We start from the raw sequence: 26837 nt of genomic DNA on the forward strand, positions 1-26837 counted from the left end.
TGATAGTGGCGGAGCCATACCAGAAAATCCGTAATCTGAGACTCTAGAACGAAGCCTGTGGTCTGTACAGATGTAGGAGAGGCTGGTGGGGTGATGTTAGAGCTATCAGAGCTGTGGGGAGTGTGCAGATGTCCTACCCAAATCCGAAGATGGTGGGGGAAAGGAAGGAAGAAGGACAGAGTCAGATGACACTCCTGATCAAGCTAATCACAGGCCTCTGCTCGGAACTCCGGCACCTGTGATTGCCAGAAGTGTCCCATGACCTGCCTTGATCATCTGACAACAAGTTACCAAAACTTCGGAATTGCAAAGTCGAAGTTGGCATGTAAAAGTACACACTGCCGGAGCAGTAGTAAAGATATTGACAAACGGATTGCATAGCGTTGTTCCTGACGTGTTCCTGCCGTAGTCCACCAACGCACGCGTGTATATAGCGCGAGGACGACGAGCTATAAATAAAACAAACTCGAAGCTCCAGAATAAAAAGTTGAGCATTCTCAAGAAAAAGTGTTCATAGTGTGAGATATGATCAAGATATGAACAAGGTGATTGTTGGAGGTGATTGGGGGAGTGGTAATCGAGATATGAGCAGGTGGTGGTGATGGTAGGACAAAGGGAACAACAGCAATTAGATGTATTCATGTGCACTATTGAAGTGATGAACACAGATCTAATTGCTGTGGTGTATCTGTTGTTTGCAGAGGCCTCCAGAAACGCTCCCTACCCTTGGAATCCGCCTTCATGTCGAGCGAAGCTCCATATCATCAATTGCTGCTAAAGCAAGGACAAGACGTAATGAGGACCAGCGCAGAGTGGAAGCATAGGTTTCCAAATAGTCAAAACCAGGTCTTTGGCTGAAACCCTGAGCACAGAGGCGGGCTTTAAATCGTTCAATAGAACCATCAGCATTGTGTTTAATCCGGAATACCCAAGTAGACCCAATTGCTTTCTCTCCTGGTGGGAGGTCAACGATATCCCAAGTGTTATTAGCAAGATGAGCAGAGATTTCATCATTCATAGCTTCCTCCCACTTGAATGCTTCTGAACTGTGCATTGCCTCTCTATAATTTCGAGGTTCCACTTGTTGAGTGGAGATTGACGCAAGTTCAGCATCCCCGTAGTAGTCGTCATTAGAATCATCAGAGTCATCGTTAGGAGCTGGTACACGGGAAGAGGATGGTTTTGTTTTCCACCATTCACCAGGAGGCTTACGGTTACGTGCTGGACGTCGTATAGCAATGGGCAGCTCATCAGATTCATCCTCAGTCACAGGAATATCCGGACCAGGTGTTTGTTCGAGTCGAGGCGAGTTAGGCGCATTGCCCTTATCAACTTCGGAGTTGGATTCAGAGTCTGATTCAGATTCATCAATAGGGATTGGCAGAGTGAATAATTCATTGGGGGCACTCGAAGTCACTTTAAGAGGTTGTTGTTTCGGAGTAGTCTCAGGAGGAACATAGTCTTTACGAAGAGTTGGTTTATCTGGTGATTTGGATGCGTACATGTATCGTTCATCGAAGTCTGCACGTTCACTGATGATAACCTTCTTGGTGACAGGGTTCCAGAACTTCCATCCTTTAACTCCCTCAGGGTACCCAATAAACACACACTTTTCCATATGAGAACCAAGGTGTTGTTGAAGGAGACTGCACTTGTTGAAGTTGAAACACACTGGAGCGCCCTTCAGCTAACCCAAACAGTATGCCACCCAGCTCAGTGCAGAGAATGTCAATGCCTTAATACAAGCTCAGTAGGTTGTGCTACAGAGTCTTGTAGTTGCTCAGTACTCCAATAAACACAGTAACAATGACCAGAGTCAATATAGTATGAGTATTGATTTGTATCTTTCAACTGTAGTAGGAATACAGGTTTGTTTGGTCTTGTATGTACTAGAAACGCATGAGGCGTGATAATAGGTGTCCACAATTGTGCGCACCTATGAAAACTAACTAACTACAGTAACACTAAAGAAATAGCTAAGTTATGAGTTGTAAAACTAAGTAATGATGTCTGTAAGTACTTTATACACTAAGTAAGTCACTACAGTGATAACTAGGAGTGATGAAGCGCTGTGTAATGTATGTAGAAAGTGTTCTATCACTACAGTATGCTCAACAGGTGTAGTCTCTTGTCCTTTTGAACATGCACATAGGCCATGCATCCCCATACCCGAAGATTCTCCACATTAGGTTTCTTCTTGTAGAAGACTTCATACGGAGTCACATCTGGAACAGCTGATGTTGGGCAACGGTTCAACACATAAACAAGCGCAGCCAGGCATTCCACCCAGAATGTCTTTGGTAAACCCGATTCCAGCAGCATATGTTGAGCATACTGTAGTGATAGAACACTTTCTACATACATTACACAGCGCCTCATCACTCCTAGTTATCACAGTAGTGACTTACTTAGTGTATAAAGTACTTACAGACATCATTACTTAGTTTTACAACTCATAACTTAGCTATTTCTTTAGTGTTACTGTAGTTAGTTAGTTTTCATAGGTGCGCACAATTGTGGACACCTATTATCACGCCTCATGCGTTTCTAGTACATACAAGACCAAACAAACCTGTATTCCTACTACAGTTGAAAGATACAAATCAATACTCATACTATATTGACTCTGGTCATTGTTACTGTGTTTATTGGAGTACTGAGCAACTACAAGACTCTGTAGCACAACCTACTGAGCTTGTATTAAGGCATTGACATTCTCTGCACTGAGCTGGGTGGCATACTGTTTGGGTTAGCTGAAGGGCGCTCCAGTGTGTTTCAACTTCAACAAGTGCAGTCTCCTTCAACAGCATAGCAGTCAGTAGTTCCGCCAATGTCCTATTTAGCCTTTCAGCGACTCCATTTTGTTGAGGTCGATTTCTAGCTGTACGTTGTACTTCAATCCCTTCATCTTGTAAGAACTTTTCAAACTCCTTGGATATATACTCTCCACCTTTATCGTGTCTGAGTATCTTGACTTTTAATCCAGTAACCTTCTCAGCCCAGGCCTTGAACCGCTTGAATGCTGCAAATGCATCACTCTTTTTCTTCATCGGTATTACTGCTCTAAAGCGTGCCTTATCGCAGATGAACGGAATCCAATAGCGGTAGCCTTCATGTGAGATGATACCAGTGTCATGTACATCCGTAAAGACAAGTTCCAACACTTCAGAAGCGCGGGTCTCAGTACTGGGGAAGGGATTTGCATGCATCTTTCCCCCAAGACAAGGTTCACATACTGGGTCTGGTTTTGCACTAGACTCGAGTTTAAAGCCCTCAACCATCTTATTCTTAGACAGCTTGCTAACATCACCATAATTATAGTGAAAGAAGCGTCTATGCCAAAGCTCAAGATTCAGAGGCAGAGTTGTACCACCAATATGCGCACTTTCATCCTCTGTACCATTACTTATAGTAAGACCATTAAGATAACCAACTGATTTGTTATTGACTGAAGCAGTAAATAGAACAGAACCATTAAGAGTAAACTCCATTGTATCTTTTAGGATTTGTACAGTAAAACCTTTGTGCTTGGTGAGATATAGAACAGAGAGGAGATTGTTATTAAGTGAAGGTACATGTAAGACTCTAGAAAATAACACTTGTCTGGCTTCTTTGCCATCAACAATAGGAGTGAAAAGCACCTCGCCCATTCCTTCAGAATACACAACAGTATGATCTGCAAGTCGAATTGGAACTCTATGTGGAGTATAGTTTCGAATCCAGTTTCTGTGTGGAGTCATATGAGAAGTGGCGCCTGTGTCTGTATTCCATTCCATAGTATCAGCAAATGATGAAGCAGAAAGTACATTAGAAAGAGAACTTGCAGTAGCTGAACCAGCACTTTCAGTCACCCCATCATCATCTACCTCTGTCACTTTAGCTTTATTGGCTTGAATGCCTTTCCTTTTGTTGTGGGGGTTAATGGGACAGTCCTCTTGCCAGTGAACCGCCTTTTTACCACACCACTTACAGTAGTCCTTAGGTTCCCCAGTCCTAACAGGAGCTCTGTAGTTATTCTTCTTCTTGTTAGAAGAGGATGCAGCCTGTGCAGCTCGATTCACAGACTGCTGCTCAGCGTGCTCTTGATTCTGCTGTTCTGCTAGGAATGCTGCAAGGATTTTCTCTTTATCGAGGTTGTCCTGCATAAGCAAGTTTGAAGATAGGTGCCTGTATTCCTCTGGTAGAGCACGGATGAGAGCCATAGATTGTAATTCAGAGTCCAAGGAATCGAGTGTGAATCCGAGGGCAGGAAGTCCATTTGACTGGACAGCAATAGGAGCAACAGGAGGGCGCAGATTCTGAATATCAGCCATTGCAGCTTCAACTCTAGCAGCCATATCCATTAGAGATTCATCAGCAGACTTTGTGATGGTGAAGAGCGCATTATAGGCATTAAACCTAGCACCAGGCTTCTTGGACACATGTTGCTTCTCCAGGATAGACCACATACGAATAGGATCCTCTTGATGAGCCTTTATTGGAACTTGTTGAGCAGGACTGACAGCAAGATAAATCAAGCCAGCAGCCTTTTCAGCTTTAAGTTCCCATTTCTCCAGTTTCTCTGTATCAGAGGCTGGGGGTTGTTTCTCCTTTCCACTGACTAGTCTCCATAACCCATGAGACATCAGAGATGCTTTCATGTTCCCCTGCCAGTCATTGTAGTTGTCCTTGGTGAGGACTTTAAATGATGGAGTGGTTGAGATGGTTGTAGAAGACATTGTTACCAGTAGTCAAGATAGACAGAAGGTAGTTGGAAAGACCACAACAGTAGGAGTACTGATGGGAGCGCACAAGTAAAGAACAAGCAAGGACAACAACAGATCAATGCACAGTTTAGAGCACGGGGCCCATAACCTGTTGAAGGAGACTGCACTTGTTGAAGTTGAAACACACTGGAGCGCCCTTCAGCTAACCCAAACAGTATGCCACCCAGCTCAGTGCAGAGAATGTCAATGCCTTAATACAAGCTCAGTAGGTTGTGCTACAGAGTCTTGTAGTTGCTCAGTACTCCAATAAACACAGTAACAATGACCAGAGTCAATATAGTATGAGTATTGATTTGTATCTTTCAACTGTAGTAGGAATACAGGTTTGTTTGGTCTTGTATGTACTAGAAACGCATGAGGCGTGATAATGGGTGTCCACAATTGTGCGCACCTATGAAAACTAAGTAACTACAGTATCACTAAAGAAATAGCTAAGTTATGAGTTGTAAAACTAAGAAATGAAGTCTGTAAGTACTTTATACACTAAGTAAGTCACTACAGTGATAACTAGGAGTGATGAGGCGCTGTGTAATGTATGTACAAAGTGTTCTATCACTACAGTATGCTCAACAAGGGAGCGTTTCTGGAGGCCTCTGCAAACCAACAGATCCCCACCAGCAACTGAATCTTCCATTCAGTACCTTGGAAGTGTACAGGAGGCCTCCTCCTCACTTCTGACAGGTACATAATGTTAAAGTCATGACTGAAAACAAAGTGACCAGACTGGGGATTGAACCCAGGACCTTCTGGTTATATTCCAGATGCTCTAACCAACTGAGCTATCGACCATGGTTCAACTAATGAGGCTTATGCATATGGTGACACTGACAGTCCAATCAACACTTTTAGGTCTTACACTGTCTTCTGCCTTGGATGATATGAATATGTATAATCAGCATTTGCCCCTCATCAGGGTGTCAGGATTGGAATTAGTCATCAATCCTAACACATAAATATTCAGTTGCTGCCTCTCACCAAAAACTCTACAGATATTCCTCACTTCTGAAAATGTGTACAGGTTTCTCCACAACCTCACTTTTCAGCTGTGTACAGATTTATCTCTCTCTCTCCAGGTTTTACCTCACTTCTGTACAGGGTCTCACCCTCAGATGTGTACAAGTTCCACCTGATTTTTTACAGAAGTGTACAGGCTGTGTTCCTCACCTCTTCAGTTGTGTACAGGTGTTTCCACCTCACTTCTTCAGTTGTGTACAGGCCAGACCTCACTTCTCAACATGTGTACAGGTCACACCTCACTTCTGTCCTCAGATGTGTACAGGTAGCACCTCACATGGGGCCAGTTGGATCAGGTGATGTGTTGATCATGTGTTCTGTTTCAGTCAGGTGCCAGAGTTTCTGAGCAGAGGCCTGCGTGAAAAAGGTCAGAATCATGTGATCCCATCAGCTCTTCCTTTCTCTCTTATCACCACCATCTCCTGCCACTTTGGTGATTTGGGTGAGAACACTGGCTTTCTTCCACAGCTCTGATAGCTTCAACATCATCCTCCAGGTCCTTCTTTCATCTATACAGGCCTAGCCTCAGATTCAAGGACCTGCCTCAACATCATTTTTCCTTGTCTTTTGTGTATAGATTAGAGGTCTGGGTTCTCAGTGTGTCTATGATATCTTTTATGGGTGTTTTACATGGTTTTCAACTGATGTTTGGGCAGATCTAGGTTGATCTGGTCATTTTTTGGTCACCCTCCCTCCTCTCCCACATCACATCTTTACTTTCAACCCTTTCACTCCACTCTAACCTTGTTATTTTATTTTTTACTTAGACTTCTTTTTTCATTTATATTATTTACCATACCATACCCTTCCTGTAGGGCCCTGCATGATGCATTCAATTTAATGGGGCTTTGGCCCAGTTTATGGCTAAACACTTCTCTATGAGTGAAAATAGGCATAGGAATCCTGACACCCTAATGAGGTGTAAATGGTATTATGCAAAATTCCATCAACCAAGGCAAAAGAAGATAGTAAGTCCTTAAGAAGTGTTGATTGGATGGCCACTGTTACCATATGTAAAGTCCTCATTAGTTGAACCAAGGTCGGATAGCTCAGTTGGTTAGAGCATCTGGAATATAACCAGAAGGTCCTGGGTTCAATCCCCAGTCTGGTCACTTTGTTTTCAGTCATGACTTTAACACAATGTTCCCCTTCCTGTCCTCTTCATAAACCAAGGCCAAGCAGTAATCATGGGTACGACTAAGGGTTGTGCTTTGATCTTAGAGGTGAAGCATGCTGAAAAATTACAAGCTTTGAAGCACGGAAATGGTAAATCCTAATCTCTCACTGGTCTTTTTTGCTGAGCTACCTTTTCGTCATACAGATCAAACCTGGGTGACTTCCTTGGTAGTGTATTCTTGTGACGTTGTTGCTAGTCCCTGCTGATCTGATATCAGGCCTATATCAATATAGATAGTCGCTATCGAATGATAGCCACCGGCGACGGAAATCGCGAACAGCGCACAAGGATCATACTTTGGATCGAGGAGGATGAGAAGGACATCTCGTTTAAATTTCCCAAGCTCTGGTATATCATGCCAAAACTAGTGAGTTGTTCTCTTAGAACAGAAGTCCCAGTATCAAATTCTTTACAGTTTGTATCTGTCCTCAGAATTGGGCAGGTAGTCTTTACCTTGATGGGATTGATCTTCGCTTTATCATTGTGGTTTTCGCCTTTGTGGTCAGAAGCTACGTCGGAGAAGTTTTCAGTGTACTTCTTCAAATCATCTCCTTCTGGGGCACCGTTCGCTTCTCCATCTCCTGTGATACCTGCTGCTGCATCGTCACCTATTTTGACAAAAGTCACCAAACTGTTCGACGCCTTGGGAGAGTTACTAGTGCGTGTCAATAGTCCTTTATACGGGAGGATTTTTAATGAAAGATTGTCAAGGCATAAGCGAAACTGCGATAATATGGATAGCCGGTTGTAAAATCTGGGAGTCGTCGCACTTCGCATATCATATTCTATCATATCCTGTACATCTTTTGCATCTATAGGAAACCCTTAAAGATGCACTGTGTGATCTACCGTTGACACACCTAAATTTTGGCTAGACGTCTATGCTGTGAATTGTGACATTTTCACATATAGATTGTTGAGCATACTGTAGTGATAGAACACTTTCTACATACATTACACAGCGCCTCATCACTCCTAGTTATCACTGTAGTGACTTACTTAGTGTACAAAGTACTTACAGACATCATTACTTAGTTTTACAACTCATAACTTAGCTATTTCTTTAGTGTTACTGTAGTTAGTTAGTTTTCATAGGTGCGCACAATTGTGGACACCTATTATCATGCCTCATGCGTTTCTAGTACATACAAGACCAAACAAACCTGTATTCCTACTATAGTTGAAAGATACAAATCAATACTCATACTATATTGACTCTGGTCATTGTTACTGTGTTTATTGGAGTACTGAGCAACTACAAGACTCTGTAGCACAACCAACCTACTGAGCTTGTATTAAGGCATTGACATTCTCTGCACTGAGCTGGGTGGCATACTGCTTGGGTTAGCTGAAGGGCGCTCCAGTGTGTTTCAACTTCAACAAGTGCAGTCTCCTTCAACATAGATTTGTATCAAGAGGACTGTAATTGAGACCCAGATTGACAGTCAAAGTCAATACTGAATCAGTCTAATAAGTTGAAGGGACCATATACCCATACTACCACAAGTTGGTTAGTTTACCTATCCCCGATACTACCTTCGGATGACAGTCTACCTGTTTGTCAAGCAGGATTATACCAGACTCGGACTACATCCGAAGGATGACCATTCACGTATGACATACCAAGGGTATTCTTATTGGACCTTACACTGGCAGGAGTTCGACATGAAGGCGGATTCCAAGGGTAGGGAGCGTTTCTGGAGGCCTCTGCAAACAACAGATACACCACAGCAATTAGTCGACATGAAGGCGGATTCCAAGGGTAGGGAGCGTTTCTGGAGGCCTCTGCAAACCAACAGATCTCCACCAGCAACTGAATCTTCCATTCAGTACCTTGGAAGTGTACAGGAGGCCTCCTCCTCACTTCTGACAGGTACATAAATATTCAGTTGCTTCCTCTCACCAAAAACTCTACAGATATTCCTCACTTCTGAAAATGTGTACAGGTTTCTCCACAACCTCACTTTTCAGCTGTGTACAGATTTATTTCTCTCTCTCCAGGTTTTACCTCACTTCTGTACAGGGTCTCACCCTCAGATGTGTACAGGTTCCACCTGATTTTTTACAGAAGTGTACAGGCTGTGTTCCTCACCTCTTCAGTTGTGTACAGGTGTTTCCACCTCACTTCTTCAGTTGTGTACAGGCCAGACCTCACTTCTCAACATGTGCACAGGTCACACCTCACTTCTGTTCTCAGATGTGTACAGGTAGCACCTCACATGGGGCCAGTTGGATTAGGTGATGTGTTGATCATGTGTTCTGTTTCAGTCAGGTGCCAGAGTTTCTGAGCAGAGGCCTGTGTGAAAAAGATCAGAATCATGTGATCCCATCAGCTCTTCCTTTCTCTCTTACCACCACCATCTCCTGCCACTTTGGTGATTTGGGTGAGAACACTGGCTTTTTTCCACAGCTCTGATAGCTTCAACATCACCCTCCAGGTCCTCCTTTCATCTGTACAGGCCTTGCCTCAGATTCAAGGATCTGCCATAGCTCTGACAGCTTCAACATCATTTTTCCTTGTCTTTTATGTATAGATTAGAGGTCTGGGTTCTCAGTGTGTCTATGATATCTTTTATTGGTGTTTTACATGGTTTTCAACTGATGTTTGGGCAGATCTAGGTTGATCTGGTCATTTTTTGGTCATCCTCCCTCCTCTCCCACATCACATCTTACTTTCAACCATTTCACTCCACTCTAACCTTGTTATTTTATTTTTTACTTAGACTTCTTTTTTTCATTTATATTATTTACCATACCATACCCTTCCTGTAGGGCCCTGCATGATGCATTCAATTTAATGGGGCTTTGGCCCAGTTTATGGCTAAATACCTTCCTATGAGTGAAAATAGGCATAGGCCCGTCGACAGGTCTGTTGGTCAGAATACCTGCATCAATTCAATATGGTGATTCACTTCCGACCGGGAAAGCTCGGCGAAAAACCAGATTCAATAACTAGATGCTGGGACATCTATCCCAAAGAGGGGGATATCGGCTATGCGCAAGTCAACCCTCACAACTTCAGACCTATCTTCACTAATGAGCAACTCACCACTTCTCTTCAAGCTACCTTCCTAGAAGGCCCAATGCTCCGAGCCTGTATGTATCGTCATGGATATCAAGGCTTTACATCAAGCTATCATTTTCGCTCTTCCGAAGGACCCGAGCTCCGTTGTTGGTTTGGAACTTGCAAAAGATCCTTCCAATGAACGTTGGAGCTTAGGTAGTGACGGGTTATTACACCTTGATGACCATATTTATGTTCCTAATCATGGCGATCTTCGCCTTCAAGTTCTCCGCTACTTTCACAATCACCCACTCTCCAGCCATTTCGGCCAGAACCGCACTTTAGAAGCTGTATGTCGTCAATACACCTGGCCTAAGGTCAGAGACTTTGTTCGTGACTACGTTACTTCCTGCACTACTTGTGGTCGCAATAAGCCCCGCTGCCATCAGCCTTACGGCTTGTTGAAACCTCTGCCGGTTCCAGTCTGACCATGGGATTCCATTTCCATGGACTTCATTGAGCAACTGCCAATGTCGAATGGCTACACAGCTATCCTAGTTGTCATGGATCAATCATCCAAGCAAGCAATCTTCATTCCAACTTTCGACACTATTACTTCTGAACAACTAGCTGAGCTTTTTGTTATTCACGTTTTCTCTAAGAATGGTGTTCCTAATCATGTCACTTCGGATCGTGGTTCTGAATTTGTTTCGGCGTTTTTCTGGGCTCTCGGTAAAGCACTCTCCATGAAACTTCACTATACCTCTGGATATCATCTGGAAGCCGATGGGCAGACTGAGCGTGTCAACCAAACTCTCGAGCAGTACATCAGGATCTATTGCTCCCACCAACAAGATGACTGGTCGCCTTTACTTCCAATTGCCGAGTTCGCCTATAACAACGCTCCCAATGCTTCCACAGGTATTACTCCATTCTTTGCTAACAAAGGATACCATCCAAATATCACCGTTCAGCCCGAGGTTGACATGAAGTCTGATCTAGCCAGAGACTTCGTCGTCAACCTCAATGAACTCCATGTTTTCCTTTGAGAGGAAATCCTTCTAGCTCAATCTCGTTACAAGGAGCAAGCTGATAGGAAAAGAATCTTGCACCCGGAGTTCCCGATCGGCTCCGAAGTATTTGTTCTGGCTAAGCATATCCGATCTATTCATCCTACTGAAAAATTCTCTGAAAAATATCTTGGTCCTTTCAAGGTCATCAGTTGACCTGGTACTTTATCTTACGAGCTCAAGCTCCCAGATTATCTTCGCCGGATTCACCTGGTCTTCCACGTCTCACAGCTGGAGCCGGTTACGCCGAACCCATTCCCGAATCGTACTCAATCTCCTCCACCCCCAATTGAGGTTGATGGTGAAGAGGAGTACAACGTTGCCGAAATCCTGGACTCCAAGCTGGACAAAAGGTACAAGTGTTGTCCTCTACGTTACTATATTCGGTGGGCCGGTTACGAAGGTACCGACGATGAATTCTCTTGGGTTGCTGCTGATGAACTACATGCAGATGAACTGGTACCCGCATTCCACGCTCGATACCCTCAGAAACCTGGACCTTGATCACAAAAATATTTTATTCCTTTTCCGCCATGCTCCGCCAAAGTTTACTTTGTGCGTTTAGAGGGTAAACACAATAATAGTAAATTGAGTGTTTACCTCTCTCTCTTAATTGCTTATACTATTCTTCAATTTACTGTTTCACTTATGTTTCATTCACACTTAAACTACTTATACTTCGAACTAATTAATTCTTCCGCCGCTTTGCGGTCCATTCACTTTCTGATTTTAAAACACGATAACATTTTTTATATACAAAGCAAGATAAAAAATATATGTAGGAAGGTACAAGGAGGCAAGAAAAACGACAAGAAAGGGCCGAGGGGCCGATGTCCAATGTCCGATGATACGCTACTCTACTCCTCCCTGTCCTTCCCTTTCTCCGACCGGGCCTTCTTTGGCACCAGTTCATTGTTTTCCTCTTCTCCTTCTTCTTCCATGTCCACTTCTTCCCCGTCCTTCTCCATTTCCCCTTCAATCTCCCTTTCTTCCTCTTCATCATTATCTGCTGCCCTCCTTCTTTTCTTCGACGGTGCCAATGGCCCGGCCTCCGGCAATTCAGTGGGCGAATTTCTTCTCCTAGTGGCATTCATTATCAACCATTCCAACTTCTGGGTCATGTGGCGATGGTAAGTATTCGCCTTGATTTGACCATCCCGGAGTTGACGGTTATCGGCGAGTAATTGAGCCATCTGGCTCTCAAGTACTGCCATCCACTCGCCGATCGGATTTCCTCCTCCCTCCCGCTTCACTGTCGAGGGCCGCCCGGAATACGAGCACTGCACCTTTGCATCGTGGCAGGGTTTGCAAATGACCGAACTCCTCTTGCCAGCCTGCATCTGGCAAGAGATCTTCTTGCTCCTGCATCGTTCGCAGGGAGCCCTGTCATCTTCGTCGTCGTCGTCATCATCCCCGTCGCCGCCGTCATCGGGATCCCCGCCAACAGGCTACCAACAGTAATGTTAGTAAAAGGCTAATTTTGAGGGCCTTCGGCACTTACCTGGGCCTTGGCCTTGCCTTTCCCCTTTTCCTTTCGGATTTCCACCACCACTGAACTTCCTCCTGGCAAAGAACCCCGCCGACTACGAGCGGTGGCCACCTCTGCCATTACCCTCCAGCGCTCCTCCAACTCCCACGCTGCTGCCTCCTTCTGTTTCCGCGCCTCCTCTGCGGCCTTCCTGGCCGCCTCTTCTTCGGCCTTTTTCTTTGCTGCAGCCGCTGACACGCCTAAATTTTGGCTAAACGTCTATGCTGTGAATTGTGACATTTTCACGCATAGATTCGTATCGAGAAGACTGTAATTGAGACCCAGATTGACAGTCAAAGTCAATACTGAATCAGTCTAATAAGTTGAAGGGACCATATACCCATACTACCACAAGTTGGTTAGTTTACCCATCCCCGATACTACCTACGGATAGCAGTCTACCTGTTTGTCAAGCAGGATTATACCAGACTCGGACTACATCCGAAGGATGACCATTCACGTATGACATACCAAGGGTATTCTTATTGGACCTTACACTGGCAGGAGTTTGGAAGAACTTACTCAAGTGACCATGAACCAAGGATTGACTCGAAATGACTTTCTAGAACTCAGGAATTATCAAATACTCCTTCTAGAACGAGACCATGCATTAATCTAAAAGACTGTGATTTAGTCTAATAGACCAATCAGGTTGCATGGTTGAGGAAAATGACTAGAAGAACAATTGAAGTACTGCAAGGCTCCGAAAACATATCAAATGAATATCAAGGAGTCCTGACGTAGAAAATATTGAAGAATGCAATTAAATGAATACTATGTGTAACTCCCTTGATAGAGTATAGGCACAATGGGTGTCTATTGAAAGAGAGAAGCAATTAGTTTAATCCAGATGAATCAGATTAATAGGATTAGAATCGAGGAGAGCTGATTTGCCTCCAGACGAGGTGATAAATGATCGAAGTAAGTGTTGAACAGCAGTGACAGCTGAACACCATTCGAGTCATTCTCTAAAAACAATTAAATTAAATGAATATCGAAGTACCTACCTATGTTTGGAGGTATGCTAGAATCTTGGAACCAATATGGGCCAAATAAGGACATGTAGATTCAAATTAAATGGTACCTGACCAATTGTAGAAATTTCCTTGCGGTTCCGAACGTTTATTGTATTAAATTAATTGTACTATGCGACTCTATATCCTGTATGTATAAATAGCGATCCGATGTATCTGGAATACAAGTGATTTTGGGACGACGTTGCAGTGCTAATCCGTAAAAAGGAAAGACACACTCCCGCCAGACTGAAACCTCTTCGCTAGCAGCCATTCGGGCCCGGCACTTGTGAGTATAGGAACGTCGTGTTCTGCTCCTTGTGACTGCGAGAAGTCTATCCAGTTGTTGGGTATTCTTCGAACTTAGGATCAGTCGTTGGTCTTAAGGGCAAATCACGCTGTGTGGTTGTGCCAGCACATAGTTCTAGCCTTCCGTTGTTGAAGGAGACTGCACTTGTTGAAGTTGAAACACACTGGAGCGCCCTTCAGCTAACCCAAACAGTATGCCACCCAGCTCAATGCAGAGAATGTCAATGCCTTAATACAAGCTCAGTAGGTTGTGCTACAGAGTCTTGTAGTTGCTCAGTACTCCAATAAACACAGTAACAATGACCAGAGTCAATATAGTATGAGTATTGATTTGTATCTTTCAACTATAGTAGGAATACAGGTTTGTTTGGTCTTGTATGTACTAGAAACGCATGAGGCGTGATAATGGGTGTCCACAATTGTGCGCACCTATGAAAACTAACTAACTACAGTAACACTAAAGAAATAGCTAAGTTATGAGTTGTAAAACTAAGTAATGATGTCTGTAAGTACTTTATACACTAAGTAAGTCACTACAGTGATAACTAGGAGTGATGAGGCGCTGTGTAATGTATGTAGAAAGTGTTCTATCACTACAGTATGCTCAACATCCGTAGGGGTCTGTGTGTTTCGGTTTTAATTTACTTTGATTCAAACCCCCAATTCTTGATATACCCAAATCAATACAAACCACAGCACAAATCGTGCTAAATCTACCTTGATCAAAGGAATATATCGAATCCTTAGAACGATTCAAATTGATTGATCAAAGCTTCTTACTTAGCTCTCAAAGCTTTGCGGAACCTTTGCCAACGCTACCCCTTGCTATTAAATAAATTTGATAGCAGTGAACTCGCATATTGTGTATTAGATTGGTTGGTTGGAGTGCCCATTAGATTCCTTCCTTTCTCTTTCACACAAAAACGAGGCAAGCTCGTTACCGGGCCAGTCTGGAAGGAGCGTTAGATGAATTGCATGCATATGACAAGTTTTCTGGTCCGCTCCTTGTCGCCGGCGTTACCGCCGCTCTGACTTGGCTGCTCCTAGCTCTCTCCTTCTCTACTCTCGATCTCTGGGGACTAGCAGCGTAACGGTGGTGTTGTTAATAACTTCACTACTGTCCCATTCGACCTTCCACCCTTAGACACCTTGTGGCCTTTGGCACGGCTTCACAGTGTACATGATCTTAACATTATGTATATATAGCCAGTCCCCCACAGCCTGGTCCCTTATCTTGACCTCTCTGTCATTATCTTGGGACTAGGTATGTGCTTACTTATTATTACCTATGACTATGATACTCAACATATCTCTGACATTATCTTGAGACCAGTCTGCCTATGCTCTGTTTAGTTGCTCCGCCTTGTTGTCCTACTTAGTCACTCCGCTCTCCTGCTCTGCTTAGTCACTCCACCTCTGCCACTTTGTGACAATATTATCATTTGCCTGGTTTGTGTGAAATCATTTTTGTTATTTGGGTAAGGATTTTACTGGAAAATATAAACTATTTTAGTCATTGGGATTGATATCTTTTTCTTGTGAATATTATAAGGTCCGCTGTAGTGGATATATCTTGGACGATTGGAAATACTAAAGTTATTGCTCATTGAAAGAGCTCATGTACTGCAGAGTTACTTTTCTTTTGTATGGAAAAAAATCCGAGGCGGTTTAGCCAGCGGATCGACTTAAAAACTTGTGTCCCATTTGATGGTAGATGACTGTACAATCAGTCTGGTTTTTCACTGGGCATGATTCCGTTGAACCGAATTTTTTCTACTTTCGGCGTGAATACTCTAACAGTGAATTCGTCGAGTAAAATTTTTTCTACTTCCGGTGTGACAGTGTACCAACAGATATTCACTTCTGCACGTACCGATATTGGGGCTTTACAGGTGAGTTTATGTACCAAAAATAAAGGTTCACAAATTATCTTTTTATACTGGCACTATACAAACAATGACATTGTTAGACGGCTTCTCTTTTCCTAGGTGCTGCACGAAGAATGTCATCCACTCTTGAAAAACAAAAAGTGTTGGAGAAAGTGTTAGAAAATGGCGAAAGGAATTCCGTGACTATAAACATACCTAATGATCATTTCAGCAGCTTCGCTCGCACTAAGCACAACTTGTCGCTTTAATTTGTAACTTTCCGTAACACCAAGCTGTGTCATGGACCCGATCGTGCCTTGGTTCATGTCTGCAGAATGAAAGTCAGCTGAATTCCGGCGACGCGATATGATGATGATCACCTAATCCTGCATCTGACTGACCCTCATAATGGGCAGCTCTTAGCTTAGCCACTAGATCCGACGAATCATATCCAGCATTGTCAGCTAAAATCGTAGGCATCTGACGCAATGCCCGCCCGAAAGCCTCAGCAGCAATAGCTTTTTTCCCTTTCACTTTCCTCGCCTCCTCATCCACAGCACAGCTCATTAACATTTCAGAACACCCCCCACCGAGGACAGTCCGCGTCTCTTTGACAGTCTGAGAGAGGACCGACAGTGCATCGTGCAAGGAGCGTTCAGCTTCGTCCACCATTTGAGATGTCGAACCGCGGAGTACGACGGTACAAGCCTCGCCAGCTGCAACTCCAGAGAATTTGATTAACTATAAGTGTTTGTCGGTTGATTGACGAATGAATAATAAGGGAAAAGCAGACCTTATCCTCGCCAATTATGACCTCCTCGATTAATTCGCACTCCCCCAGTTTAATGAGATCTGGTCGATCAAAGGTCGAAGCTATCTCTCCCCCGGTCACCAGTGACAAACGCTCCACACCCTCGAAGTCTGCATGCTCTATTACCAGGATACCTTTCTCCGCAAGTAAAGATTCAGGATAATTGTATATGAGCTGTCGATTAACGAAACAATTAATTCCATGAGACGCGATGGCGTCCACCTTGGCTTTCATTTTTTCCTGTTTGGGACTCGGCATAATAGACGAATATAAAATATTCAGGATACGTACACGCTCTGCTCTTTCGAGCTCGGCAAGCTTTCCAGTCCCATCAACTTTGACTTGAGCACCAAAGATCTTGATTTTGTCTGTGTCCATAGCTATGACAGATAACGGGTCAAGGTAGCCAAACGCTGCTGATTGCTGGACCTACATGTATTGGCGATCATGATTTTTGCATTCTCCAATCGCTTTGGCGAGTTGACTGCGATCGTTTTGTCCAGAATAAAGCCTGATTAATAAGAATAAGCCCTCGATGCACGTCGCACTCGAAGTAATATGCGGTACCTTCATCGAGATAAGAATCAGTCAGCTTCCCACCAACTTTCTTGATGATTTGAATGTGCTCCAGATCCGTTGAACCCTATGAAAATTGCATCGTGAGGAAGCATGGAAAGAGCAATGTCTCCTACTTTCAATCTGAGGACGGCATCGACGGCCAAATCCGCAAAATAGCTCTTGTCTTGGGAGAGAACCTTGGAGGATAATGTTGTTCGTGCAATGTTGTATAAGTCGTTTCTGAACTTTGATGGATCCGAGCTAGCTGCACATTCAGCAGCCACCACTTTTTTAAAAATAGGACCATTACTCACGAATGATCAATGGCAGCACCTTCCAATGCCTTCAACGCCGCCAGACTGGCGATCCTATACCCTTCAACGATGGTCTGAGGGTGAATCTTCATCGCGATTAGTTTCTCTGCCTCTCTTAACAACTCAGCGGCAAGCACGCAGACACTTGTCGTCCCATCGCCGATCTCATCGTCCTGGACTTTTGAGATGTTAACCAGTATCTTAGCAGCAGCATTGTCTAATTGTATTGCTTTGAGAATGGTAGCTCCATCATTGGTGACGTTGATCTCTCCTGTCGATGCAGACTGAAGGATCTTGTTCATTCCTTTCGGTCCCAGTGTTGATTTAACGAGATCTCCGAGCGCAAGTGCGCCAACGAATGACGAGAGACGCGCGTTCTCTGCCTTTTCTTCTGTCGCCTAAATTGTATGAGACGGGCATTGAATATTGAAACGGGACAACCATACCTGCTGGTTGAAAATTTGCATCGACATTTTGTCAAGAGTATTAGTGTTCACGCGTTCACGGTCGAGAGCGAAGACGCGTAAAAGATCAAAGCTACGCAAAAAATTATCACACAGGTTAAATAAGCGCCTCTACAGGGCCACATTTCTGGTGAATGTTCTCGCTACTCCACTTTTTCGAACGAAATACATACTCATTGCGGACAACATAAGACATAGGCAGTATTTGTAAAGTGGACGTGTGCGTAAAGTTTAAAACTTAGTGTTAGCACAGTATGGCAAGTTGCGCGACAAAGCATGTAACAAAGAGTCTCTGTAAGGTATTCGGTAGTACATCAATCCCAACCCAAGACATAGGTTTTTCAAGCCGTCCTATCGAGACAGAGAAAGAACTTAATCACGGCAAAATTCAATAGATAAGAGAACGTACTTGTGGTGGCTGGCTTTGATGGCTGCGACCTTGGCCTTCTTCTCCGCAACACGCTTGGCAAGCAAGGTATCGTACTCCGTCTTCTGCTCCTTCTGGTGCTCTAGCTTGCGGCGTTTGATTGAGCGAAGGTGGCGACGACGCTGGAGACGCATAGGAGTGACAAGTCGTTGGATCTTGGGACTAAAATCGAATCAGTGGAATTTTCCTAACGCAAAGGAAACCGCGACGTACGCCTTAGTGTAAGGCTTAGCACCCTCCTTCTTCTTGCTCACAACTTCTCTTCTAACAACGTATTTTCTCACATCATCCTCCTTCGACAAGTTGAAGAACCTCCTGATCTTCGTTGCCCTTTTCGGGCCGAGCCGCTTCGGTAGGACTGTGTCGGTTAAACCGGGGATTTCCTGCTCACCCTGCTTGACGATGACGACCGATAGGACGGCGATATCGGGACCAACGATGCAGCCACGAACAGATTTACGCTTGCGCTCACCAGTTCGACGGGGACGATAGCACGAGTGGCCATCGGAAAGGAGAAGACGGGTACGGTAAGGAAGAAGAACACCCTGCTTCATAGGGAAACCCTGCTTGTCGTTTCCACCAGTTATCCGGAAGATGTAGCCAGCAAATTCATCACCGATGGAGTCTGCAGGGACCTCTTGCGACATCTTTTTGTCAAAGAAAACACGGTAACGTTTCTCATCATCGAGGTCGATGAGTTTTTGGGCCCCCGTGGCGGGGTCTGCCGGTCATATAAGAATCAAGTTTCGGAACGACAGAGAAGAAACGCACTGGCGATGTTGATCTTCATATTCTTTTCTTGAGTTTAGGACAGCGACTTCCAAGTTGCTGTAATTCCGCCTTACCTGCAATCTCAAGTCAGAACCGACGAAAGGAATAATTGCAAGTCGCCCGAAAATCTAATCTTCCTTCACAACAACCTCAATTACCCGAAGGATTGGATTGCACCAAGACGAGCCAGAGAGAAACATCGCGCAGTTACTCACCTTCGCTGACGACCTAAACGAAATGAGACTTTGGATATATTTTGGATAGGTTGCATCCCGTGGCCTCAAACAGCTGTACAGTTTGAGCTCCTATAAATGGACAAACATTCCCACCACGTGCTTCCATTAAGCGCGATCCTTCGAGATCATGAGCGACGAGCTCCAAGTTGCCCTCCCACTTTCAAGCTGCTTTCAAGTCTCTTCTGGGTCGCATCTTTATCTAATTGTATTTACCAAAGCTTTTGTAAAACAAATGAAGATAGCTGTTTGTTAAATGAGATCTCTCAAAAAAAACCTACACCATACGCTTATGTACATGCTCGCTCTTTAACCATGAACGAGCGATTTTCTTCACTCCCTTGATTTTTGGCTTGCTACGGTACGAAACTTATATGAGCAGGCTTCGCTGCATTCTGTAACTTATCATTTGTTGCGCAAGTCCGACGTTGAACGGGCGGCAGTGCATAACCGGTCCAAGTTCGACATGTGATTTACACCCGTCTCCTCACACTATAGTACTCCGCTTCTCAAAAATCACTTCAATCTTCGGTGTCCTTGCCAGATTCTTACATTAAGCGGCAGCTTGTCTTTCCTAGTCTACACAAGCGATGGGATCACCACCAAAACCATGGGAACGAGCTGGAGGAGCGGTCTCATCTTCCTCTGCACCCTCAATTCCCACCCCAACCCCCTCTATATCGTCAACATCAACAGCGGTGGCCAATCCTAATCCGTCACCTTCATCATCTATCCCAGAAAGGCCTACCAACTCACCTTCAACAGCTACAACAACGACACTGGCATCAACCAATGCGTCTCCTTATTCCTACGGGACTTCTCCGTACTCACGGATGGGTACCTATGGAGGTTATGGCTCTTATGGAGGCGGTTTAAGCAGCTATGGAGGATACGGTGGTTATGGAGGTGGTGGTTTGGGGAGTTACGGTGGAATGGGCGGCATCGGTGGTGGTTACGGGGGCTACGGTGGTCTTGGTATGGGTTACGGGGCAGGCATGTATGGAGGAGGTTATGGTTTGGGAGGCATGATGGGTCCTAACGGAGTTCCCGTTGACGCCAACGGCAACCCTTTACCCCCTTCTCTCACTCAAACACTAGAACACACCACTCAACATACATTCGCTCTCCTGCATTCTATTGTACAGACTTTCTCTGGCGTTGCACAGATGCTTGAAAGTACCTTCATGGCCACCCATTCATCCTTTTTCGCAATGGTAGGCGTCGTTGACCAATTTGGTCACCTTCGGAACGCATTAGGGAGCGTATTAGGTCTTTTTGGCCTTATCCGCTGGATGAAGGAACTGCTTACGGGTAAAAAAAGCAGCACTGGGGGCTTGCCAGGAGAGTTTCGTCAATTTGTCAACGGCGGACCAGTGCAAGGTCCATCGGGTCCCCCACCTCCACGACCTAGTAAGAAACCGCTCATCATTTTCCTTCTCGCCATCTTCGGCGTCCCTTACGCCATGAATAAGTTAATCAAAACCCTCGCTGCCAGAGCAGAAGCTCAAGCTGCTTCCGGAAATCCCATCGCTGGTCAACTGGATCCAAGTCTTCCTCCCCTTGATCCATCTTCTCTGACATTTGCACGTGCACTGTATCCATTCACTGCGACTAATTCGTCGGAATTGAGCTTGGCTGAGAATGAAATTGTGGCCCTCATGGCCAAATGGGATCAGACAAGGGGGATGGAGGTTGATCCTCGTGTTGACCTTCAAGGTGGTATTGATGCAGAATGGTGGAGAGGTAGGACTCGGGAAGGTAGGGAAGGTTGGTTCCCTAGGAAATGGGTCGAGGTTCTTCAGCGGAAGCCAGTTCCACAAAAGGTTGTTGATTGATTTCACTTATGGTAGGAATATTCCTTCCCAATCTTGTATCATTTTCGGATTATTCGCATTGTATCATGCCGCATAAGAGATTTCTTCTACCTCCAGCTCCTTTTTGCGCTCTCCTACTCGCATCAACGATTTACCCTTCGTTTTTTGTTGTATCGTCGCTTTCTTCAAAGTGATTCTAATATGATGAACCATACTGATAACGGTGATAAAAGTGATATGTATGACATGAAGCACCAAGAAACTGTTAATCAAAGTCAACATGTTGCTCTCCCCGCTATTGCGGTCGAAACCGATTACTAGCGCGTCGGTTTTCGGCTCATCATCGTCAATGACCCCCCAGCTTCGCGCCGCATTAACTCCGACTTGGCCATCCCATGAACAAATTAAAGAACCATTCGCATCTGCGGATCCGCGTTGCTAGCGTTGTGTACGCTGAACGATGCTGTCGACCTAATCCTATGAGTTCTTGTCACTACTGTGCGCACTCTTCGGACGTAAAGTTGACTTGCTCGAAATTCCTCGCTCTTGTACTTTCAAGCTGTAGACACGTAGACCCTCGTCCTTCTCTTTGTCACGGTGACCGTATCTCCCTAGGCCGTACTACATTGTTTGAAATTACCAAAAAGACGAAAAAAGAGGCAATTACAGATTCGGTAAGTTTGTTGAGAAGGATGACATTCGACAGCATTCGACGCCGGACGACGTAAAGGAGATTTCCTGAGATACGGGAGACGCAAAGATTATTCCGACTGCAAGGCCGATCTGCTTTGGATCTGCTCTGACTTGTTATGGGCAGCTACGAGCGCAGGAAGACGTGGACCTGAAAAGGGAAGCATCCACTCCGACGTTTCATCTACCGGTAGGCTTTCCTCCTCCTGCACGTGCACGTCAACAGAGGAGAGGCGATTAGTAGCAATTGGTAGGAGGATCCCTCGCTCAATTAGGCATGCAAGCAGTAAGATATAAGTTGTAAAGCCTTCAAGCTTCAAGTTCAAACTTGCGGCCTGACGCGAGTAGAATAGCGCTGCGAATCCAGGCCCATTATTTGCACCGTATATCCAAAAGAAAGAAAAACTTTGACACCGCTCGACAGAGTTGTCTGCTCAGTGCTAGCCTTACATGCTGACTTCCGGATGACAGGAGAGGTGTGATACTCCAGGAACACGTCTTCGCGTTGAGCATTGAGCAAAAGAATATTTCCGAATATAACCTGTAGGGAGTACGTGCCGTAGCAGTTATTTAAGATATTCCTAAGATATTCCTATTCCGAGCTATGTGGCTCAAGAGAGCAAGGGATTACTGAGTTTGTGATAAGTAGTGGACTACAACGCAAATTCCATGCCGCGGTAAATTGCCGCGGCTCGACATCCGCGGACCGCAGTGTTATGTCGAAAAACTTTTGCTCATTGAAATTCGTCAAAACTATCATACCTAATCCAAATTTACCTAGCGTATACTCTTGCAGGAGTCTTCTCCTGACTATGCTCGAATGTATATGGGAATTCTAAAAACCAAATTAATCCTCCACCAGAACTTTCTCCTTCGTTTGTCCAACTTCAGCCTTCCTTCTTCCAAAAGATACATTTCTCGACGAATATATGAGGAGGAAGCCTTTATTGCCACTGTGCACGGATCGACACACCAGGACAAACCTCCACTGACTTTGGAGCGCTCTCACTCTACTGAACGGTATGACTGGCGACTGCGAGCCACCTCACGGCCACGCAATGAACTGAAATCAAATACTGAAAACGGGGATTCTCCAACACTCATTAAGCGCGTCAAACCCCCTCAGTCTGCGCTGGAAAAGAGCTCTCCATACTATGCAGCCTTTAATGAATACAAATCTCAGTGCGTTTATCTTCTAAATAAATTTCATTAACTGTCTGATAATTTCTTTCCTTAGTTTTTTGCCTCTACTCCAGTACGAACAGGATGAGGAGGAAAGTGTTATTCGAGAACGACTCGGCACCTGGTCTCTGCCAAAGCTGAAGGACGAAGGATACACCTTGACTGGTCTCAGTGCCTACTGGTTGGAAGGAACGCGTTTTGGGAAACCTATGGCTTCGTTTTCATTAGGTCCTGGTCTTCATCTACCTGAACACAAGTTCCTGTATGTGCTTCATTCATCTGTAACTCATCCACTGTCGCTAAGGAAGGCTGCAGGAATGGAACTCGAGTACTTCTTTCCCGGATAGACCCCCTAAAGGAAGAGCCATCTCGTGGCTCAGTTCTTTCTACCACCTCCACCCATCTCACCATATCATTCCCTGACCGAAGCTTCTCGCTTGACTTACCAGAGGATTCCTCCGGCTGGAGAATAGACCTGACCGAGAGTGACTACGTCTTTGAACTCATGCGCACGGCTATCGATTCTTTCAAGTTCGATGTTCGCAAGCAGGAACAAACGGGCATCTTTTTGCCTCCCTCTGGTTTAGAAGGCCAACGGGAACGTGAATACATTCTAATGGGTACCCATCTGAGGGACGTTCTCCTACAGTCCTCTCAACCTTCCGAGAGTCCACATGCTCACCGAGCACTTCAGGACGCAGAAGATCCTAATTATGTCGAACGAGATGTTTTGGAGCATGAATATCATCCTGATCATCTATCGCTGCCTACCGGAGGTTTTCAAGAACTACCTCCTTCTCTCGGTGACAATCATGGTGCATTTCATGACGATATGTTGATTAGCTCCTGGGCAAACAGATATTCACACCCCAATCCTGTTGTGATAGAGGGAGACCCTCAATTCGAAGAACTCAGTCGGATGAACGAAACCCAGAAAAGAGCAATGGCTATGATGATAGGGGAGCGTATCAGCTTGGTTCAGGGCGTAGGTCTATTAAGCCTAATCACAACGTTGTTTCTGAGTACCTTCTTCTATTAGCCCCCCGGAACAGGAAAAACGCTTACGATTATTTCTACAATTAAGCTTCTCAAAATGCATTTTCAGGTTCCTCAGCCATTGCTTGTCTGTACCTATACCAATGTAGCCGTCGACAATCTCGTCGAAGGCCTTGCGAAAGCAGGTCTCAAGCCTCTACGAGCTGCATCTGCAGGGAAAACGAAGGAATCTCTCACTAAATGGACCCTGGAATATCAAATGCAATTACACGCACGTTATGCAGACTGGAAAGACCTCGAAGATCGAGTCAAGAAGATTGGGGACACTCTGAAAGAACTCCGGAATAAAATCCAGAATTTAGAACGGAAAATGGCCAAGGAGGGTCTGAGCTCAAGGGAAACCCAGATCAGGGACGGCATGCTGAAAAATGTAATTCGACAAGGTAGATCACTTGATGCAACGAAGAGAAGGTCGTATGGCTTGGAACAGGCAATGGTAAAAGATATTCTTAATAATGCCGATGTGGTAAGCTGTCTTCTCCTTTTTGAACCCAGATAATCTGGTAGCTTACTGACTGTTTTGCGTCGTTTTCATAATTTCGTCACCCACGACTTGAACGTGGTTCTCGCACTCCGATTGACTCACTCAAACTTTGTTACTCCGTATGGGTGATATCGCATCTCTATACTCCCACCTCAATTCATCTCCGCAATGCGCACCCTGGATTTTAGATCTGCACAACTTGTATCACGTCGGCTTCAGCGGCGTTGAATGCCATCGATTTCCCCGTCGTCTTCCTCGACGAGGCGTCCATGTCAACGGAGCCAGCTTCACTTATTCCGCTCATGAAAGGAGTAAGTTCTGCTCACATGTTCTACTTCCAGTTTTGCTCATAGTTCCCGTAGTGTCGTCACGTTGCTCTTATAGGTGATCACAAGCAGCTGCCTCCGGTCATCACAAGCCCAGAAGCTCGATCACTAGGGTTAGCTATAAGTCTCTTTGAGCGTCTCGCTGAGGAAAGAGGTGAGGGTTCATCTCATCAATCTAGATTTTTGTTCATGCGCCACACAGTCGTTCCATCTATCATGCTCAACATTCAGTATCGTATGCATCCAGCCATCTCGCATTTTCCTTCCCTCGAATTCTATAATAGTTCCTTGCTCGATGGAACTGCCGATACGTTTGGATATGTCTTACCCAGATTGATGCCTCCTAGTGTATCCCCTGTATTGCTTCCTCCGGGTGTACTTGCAAGCGTGTCGGATTCGAAGGAAATTGTTGAAGATGGGGAAGTGCGGACATCTGCTCGCCCCCCAGTCATTTTCCTTGACCATTCTGGGAACGAGAGTATGAAGACGAAGAGTAGGGTCAACTGGGATGAAGCACATATCGTGGCTAGTGTGGTGGAGGATCTTCTGCTGAACAATGATGTTCGTGATATCCATCCCGTATACAAATATTTCCGCTGCTGATAGATATCTCACGTTCCAGAATTTGAATGGGCAAGACATCGGAATCATCGCACCTTATGTTGCCCAAATTTCTCTGCTCACAAAACTCTTCAACGCCGATCCCAAGTACCGTGAGCGCTTCAACACAGTACTCGGAGAGCATCGCGCCATGCAGTTTTCCAACATCGAAATCAAGACTGTTGACGGATTCGAGGGCCGCGAAAAAGAGGTCATCATTTTTTCTACCGTGCGGAATAACTCTGGAGGATACATTGGCTTCCTGGCTGATCGAAGGCGGCTCAACGTTGGGCTTACTCGGGCTAAGAGGGGTCTCTTTGTCGTCGGGAGCATGAATACTCTACGACAGGGCAGAACTGCTCGTTCTAATGACGGTGCCACCAAAGTTGGCAAGGGCGCAGAAAGCTGGAGACGGTACATGGAATATGTAGGTCAACATGGGCTTGTTTTGAACTTGCAGCCCGGCGATGCGCTCGCCAAGGTGCTTCATGGCAATGTCAACGCTGCCGCTGCCGCTGCCATTGCTGCTGTCTCATCCTAGCTAGTGCCACACTTGATGCTTTTCCGGAACTCGTGCCGACCTCTTTTGGTCCTGTCAAGCCTTGCTGAGGGATAAAATCCTCACGACCCTGTTCATGAATTCCTGCCGCATATATCGCTCAAGATCGCTGTAAGTACCAGGTGCAACATTTCACTTGTCGATGTCTATTCTTCCCTCCCCCCTCGCCACAAATTTCCACCCGATCTCACTTTCGATAGATGAAGATGGACGCCCATGTTGCCCGAACTTCGCGATTTCTTAAACGCAAAGCTCTGAACGCTCATTCTATCTGCCCGGAATTATCCATGCCTTTTGCGAATTGTCCTGAGCCTGTTTGAACATCAAGTCAACATACCCGTGTCTCCGCAATGTCTTTCATCTTGTCACATCCATATTTCCGGCTTCCCTTTCCGAAACACCCTTTCTCCAGGACACACCGTCGTCCGGATCTAGGCATCGCATTTTGTCGCATGCGGACGTCAGGCGATGGTCCATAATCATATGTACTCAAATGTGCGCTCTCTGCAAACCCTCTGCTTTGTAATTTCTTTTGGCAATGGGTGCATGTCTGTACCTGGAGGCTGAGGAACCTCGAGGAACCGCGAAGGGGGCCGCTTCACCGCTTACCTACGGATCCTTCCGGTTGAGCTCGAAGACCGAGCTTCAGGTTCGTAGAAACAATCGCGATTCTGAAGAGTTAGAGATCTTACACTCTATACTTCAGTCTTTTAACTTCAGTCACTTAAATGCCTGTATATGTATGTAAAATGGCTTAATCTGACTCAATTTACCGTCCTGTCCGACTCTCACGACGCTA

At 45.1% G+C, this 26837-nt stretch overlaps 5 protein-coding genes and 2 non-coding genes across 7 annotated transcripts; 4 read left to right on the forward strand and 3 right to left on the reverse strand.

The window, feature by feature from the left end:
• Positions 1-5481: 5481 nt before the first annotated feature.
• On the reverse strand, positions 5482-5554 carry C8R40DRAFT_t301. Its single transcript has one exon. It is a non-coding gene; the product is annotated as a tRNA-Ile (tRNA).
• Positions 5555-6818: 1264 nt separating this feature from the next.
• C8R40DRAFT_t300 lies at positions 6819-6892 on the forward strand. The gene has a single exon. It is a non-coding gene; the product is annotated as a tRNA-Ile (tRNA).
• A 75-nt stretch (positions 6893-6967) lies between these two features.
• Positions 6968-7629, forward strand: C8R40DRAFT_1074901 (uncharacterized protein; the record flags this gene model as incomplete). Its single annotated transcript, XM_046226781.1, has 4 exons — positions 6968-7046; positions 7102-7124; positions 7175-7324; positions 7390-7629. 4 exons carry the CDS (start codon positions 6968-6970, stop codon positions 7627-7629), a joined length of 492 nt encoding a protein of 163 aa, XP_046079389.1.
• An 8032-nt stretch (positions 7630-15661) lies between these two features.
• Positions 15662-17953, reverse strand: C8R40DRAFT_1156726 (chaperonin Cpn60/TCP-1 family). The gene is made up of 10 exons (XM_046229616.1): positions 17879-17953; positions 17433-17830; positions 17253-17379; positions 17128-17203; positions 16994-17071; positions 16852-16940; positions 16543-16800; positions 16130-16490; positions 15966-16077; positions 15662-15895 (listed from the first exon to the last, which is right to left on the reverse strand). Exons 1-10 carry the CDS (start codon positions 17903-17905, stop codon positions 15847-15849), a joined length of 1575 nt encoding a protein of 524 aa, XP_046079390.1. The 5' UTR covers positions 17906-17953; the 3' UTR covers positions 15662-15846.
• Positions 17954-19328, reverse strand: C8R40DRAFT_1135340 (ribosomal protein S6e-domain-containing protein). The gene is made up of 6 exons (XM_046229343.1): positions 19310-19328; positions 19169-19243; positions 19095-19116; positions 18537-19044; positions 18306-18485; positions 17954-18247 (listed from the first exon to the last, which is right to left on the reverse strand). The coding sequence occupies exons 3-6, from the start codon at positions 19111-19113 to the stop codon at positions 18238-18240; spliced, it is 717 nt and encodes a 238-aa protein (XP_046079391.1). The 5' UTR covers positions 19114-19116; positions 19169-19243; positions 19310-19328; the 3' UTR covers positions 17954-18237.
• A 166-nt stretch (positions 19329-19494) lies between these two features.
• Positions 19495-21354, forward strand: C8R40DRAFT_1135345 (Peroxin 13, N-terminal region-domain-containing protein). The gene is made up of 2 exons (XM_046229344.1): positions 19495-19688; positions 19749-21354. Exon 2 carries the CDS (start codon positions 19918-19920, stop codon positions 21160-21162), a length of 1245 nt encoding a protein of 414 aa, XP_046079392.1. The 5' UTR covers positions 19495-19688; positions 19749-19917; the 3' UTR covers positions 21163-21354.
• Positions 21355-22651: 1297 nt separating this feature from the next.
• Positions 22652-26020, forward strand: C8R40DRAFT_1177935 (P-loop containing nucleoside triphosphate hydrolase protein; the record flags this gene model as incomplete). The annotated part of the gene is made up of 8 exons (XM_046232765.1): positions 22652-23013; positions 23069-23275; positions 23329-23998; positions 24053-24535; positions 24742-24864; positions 24916-25033; positions 25082-25440; positions 25502-26020. 8 exons carry the CDS (start codon positions 22652-22654, stop codon positions 26018-26020), a joined length of 2841 nt encoding a protein of 946 aa, XP_046079393.1.
• Between the last annotated feature and the right edge of the window lie 817 nt (positions 26021-26837).

Source organism: Lentinula edodes, assembly GCF_021015755.1.
Source record: "Lentinula edodes strain Le(Bin) 0899 ss11 chromosome Unknown C8R40scaffold_72, whole genome shotgun sequence".
Classification (NCBI taxonomy): Eukaryota; Fungi; Basidiomycota; class Agaricomycetes; order Agaricales; family Omphalotaceae; genus Lentinula; species Lentinula edodes.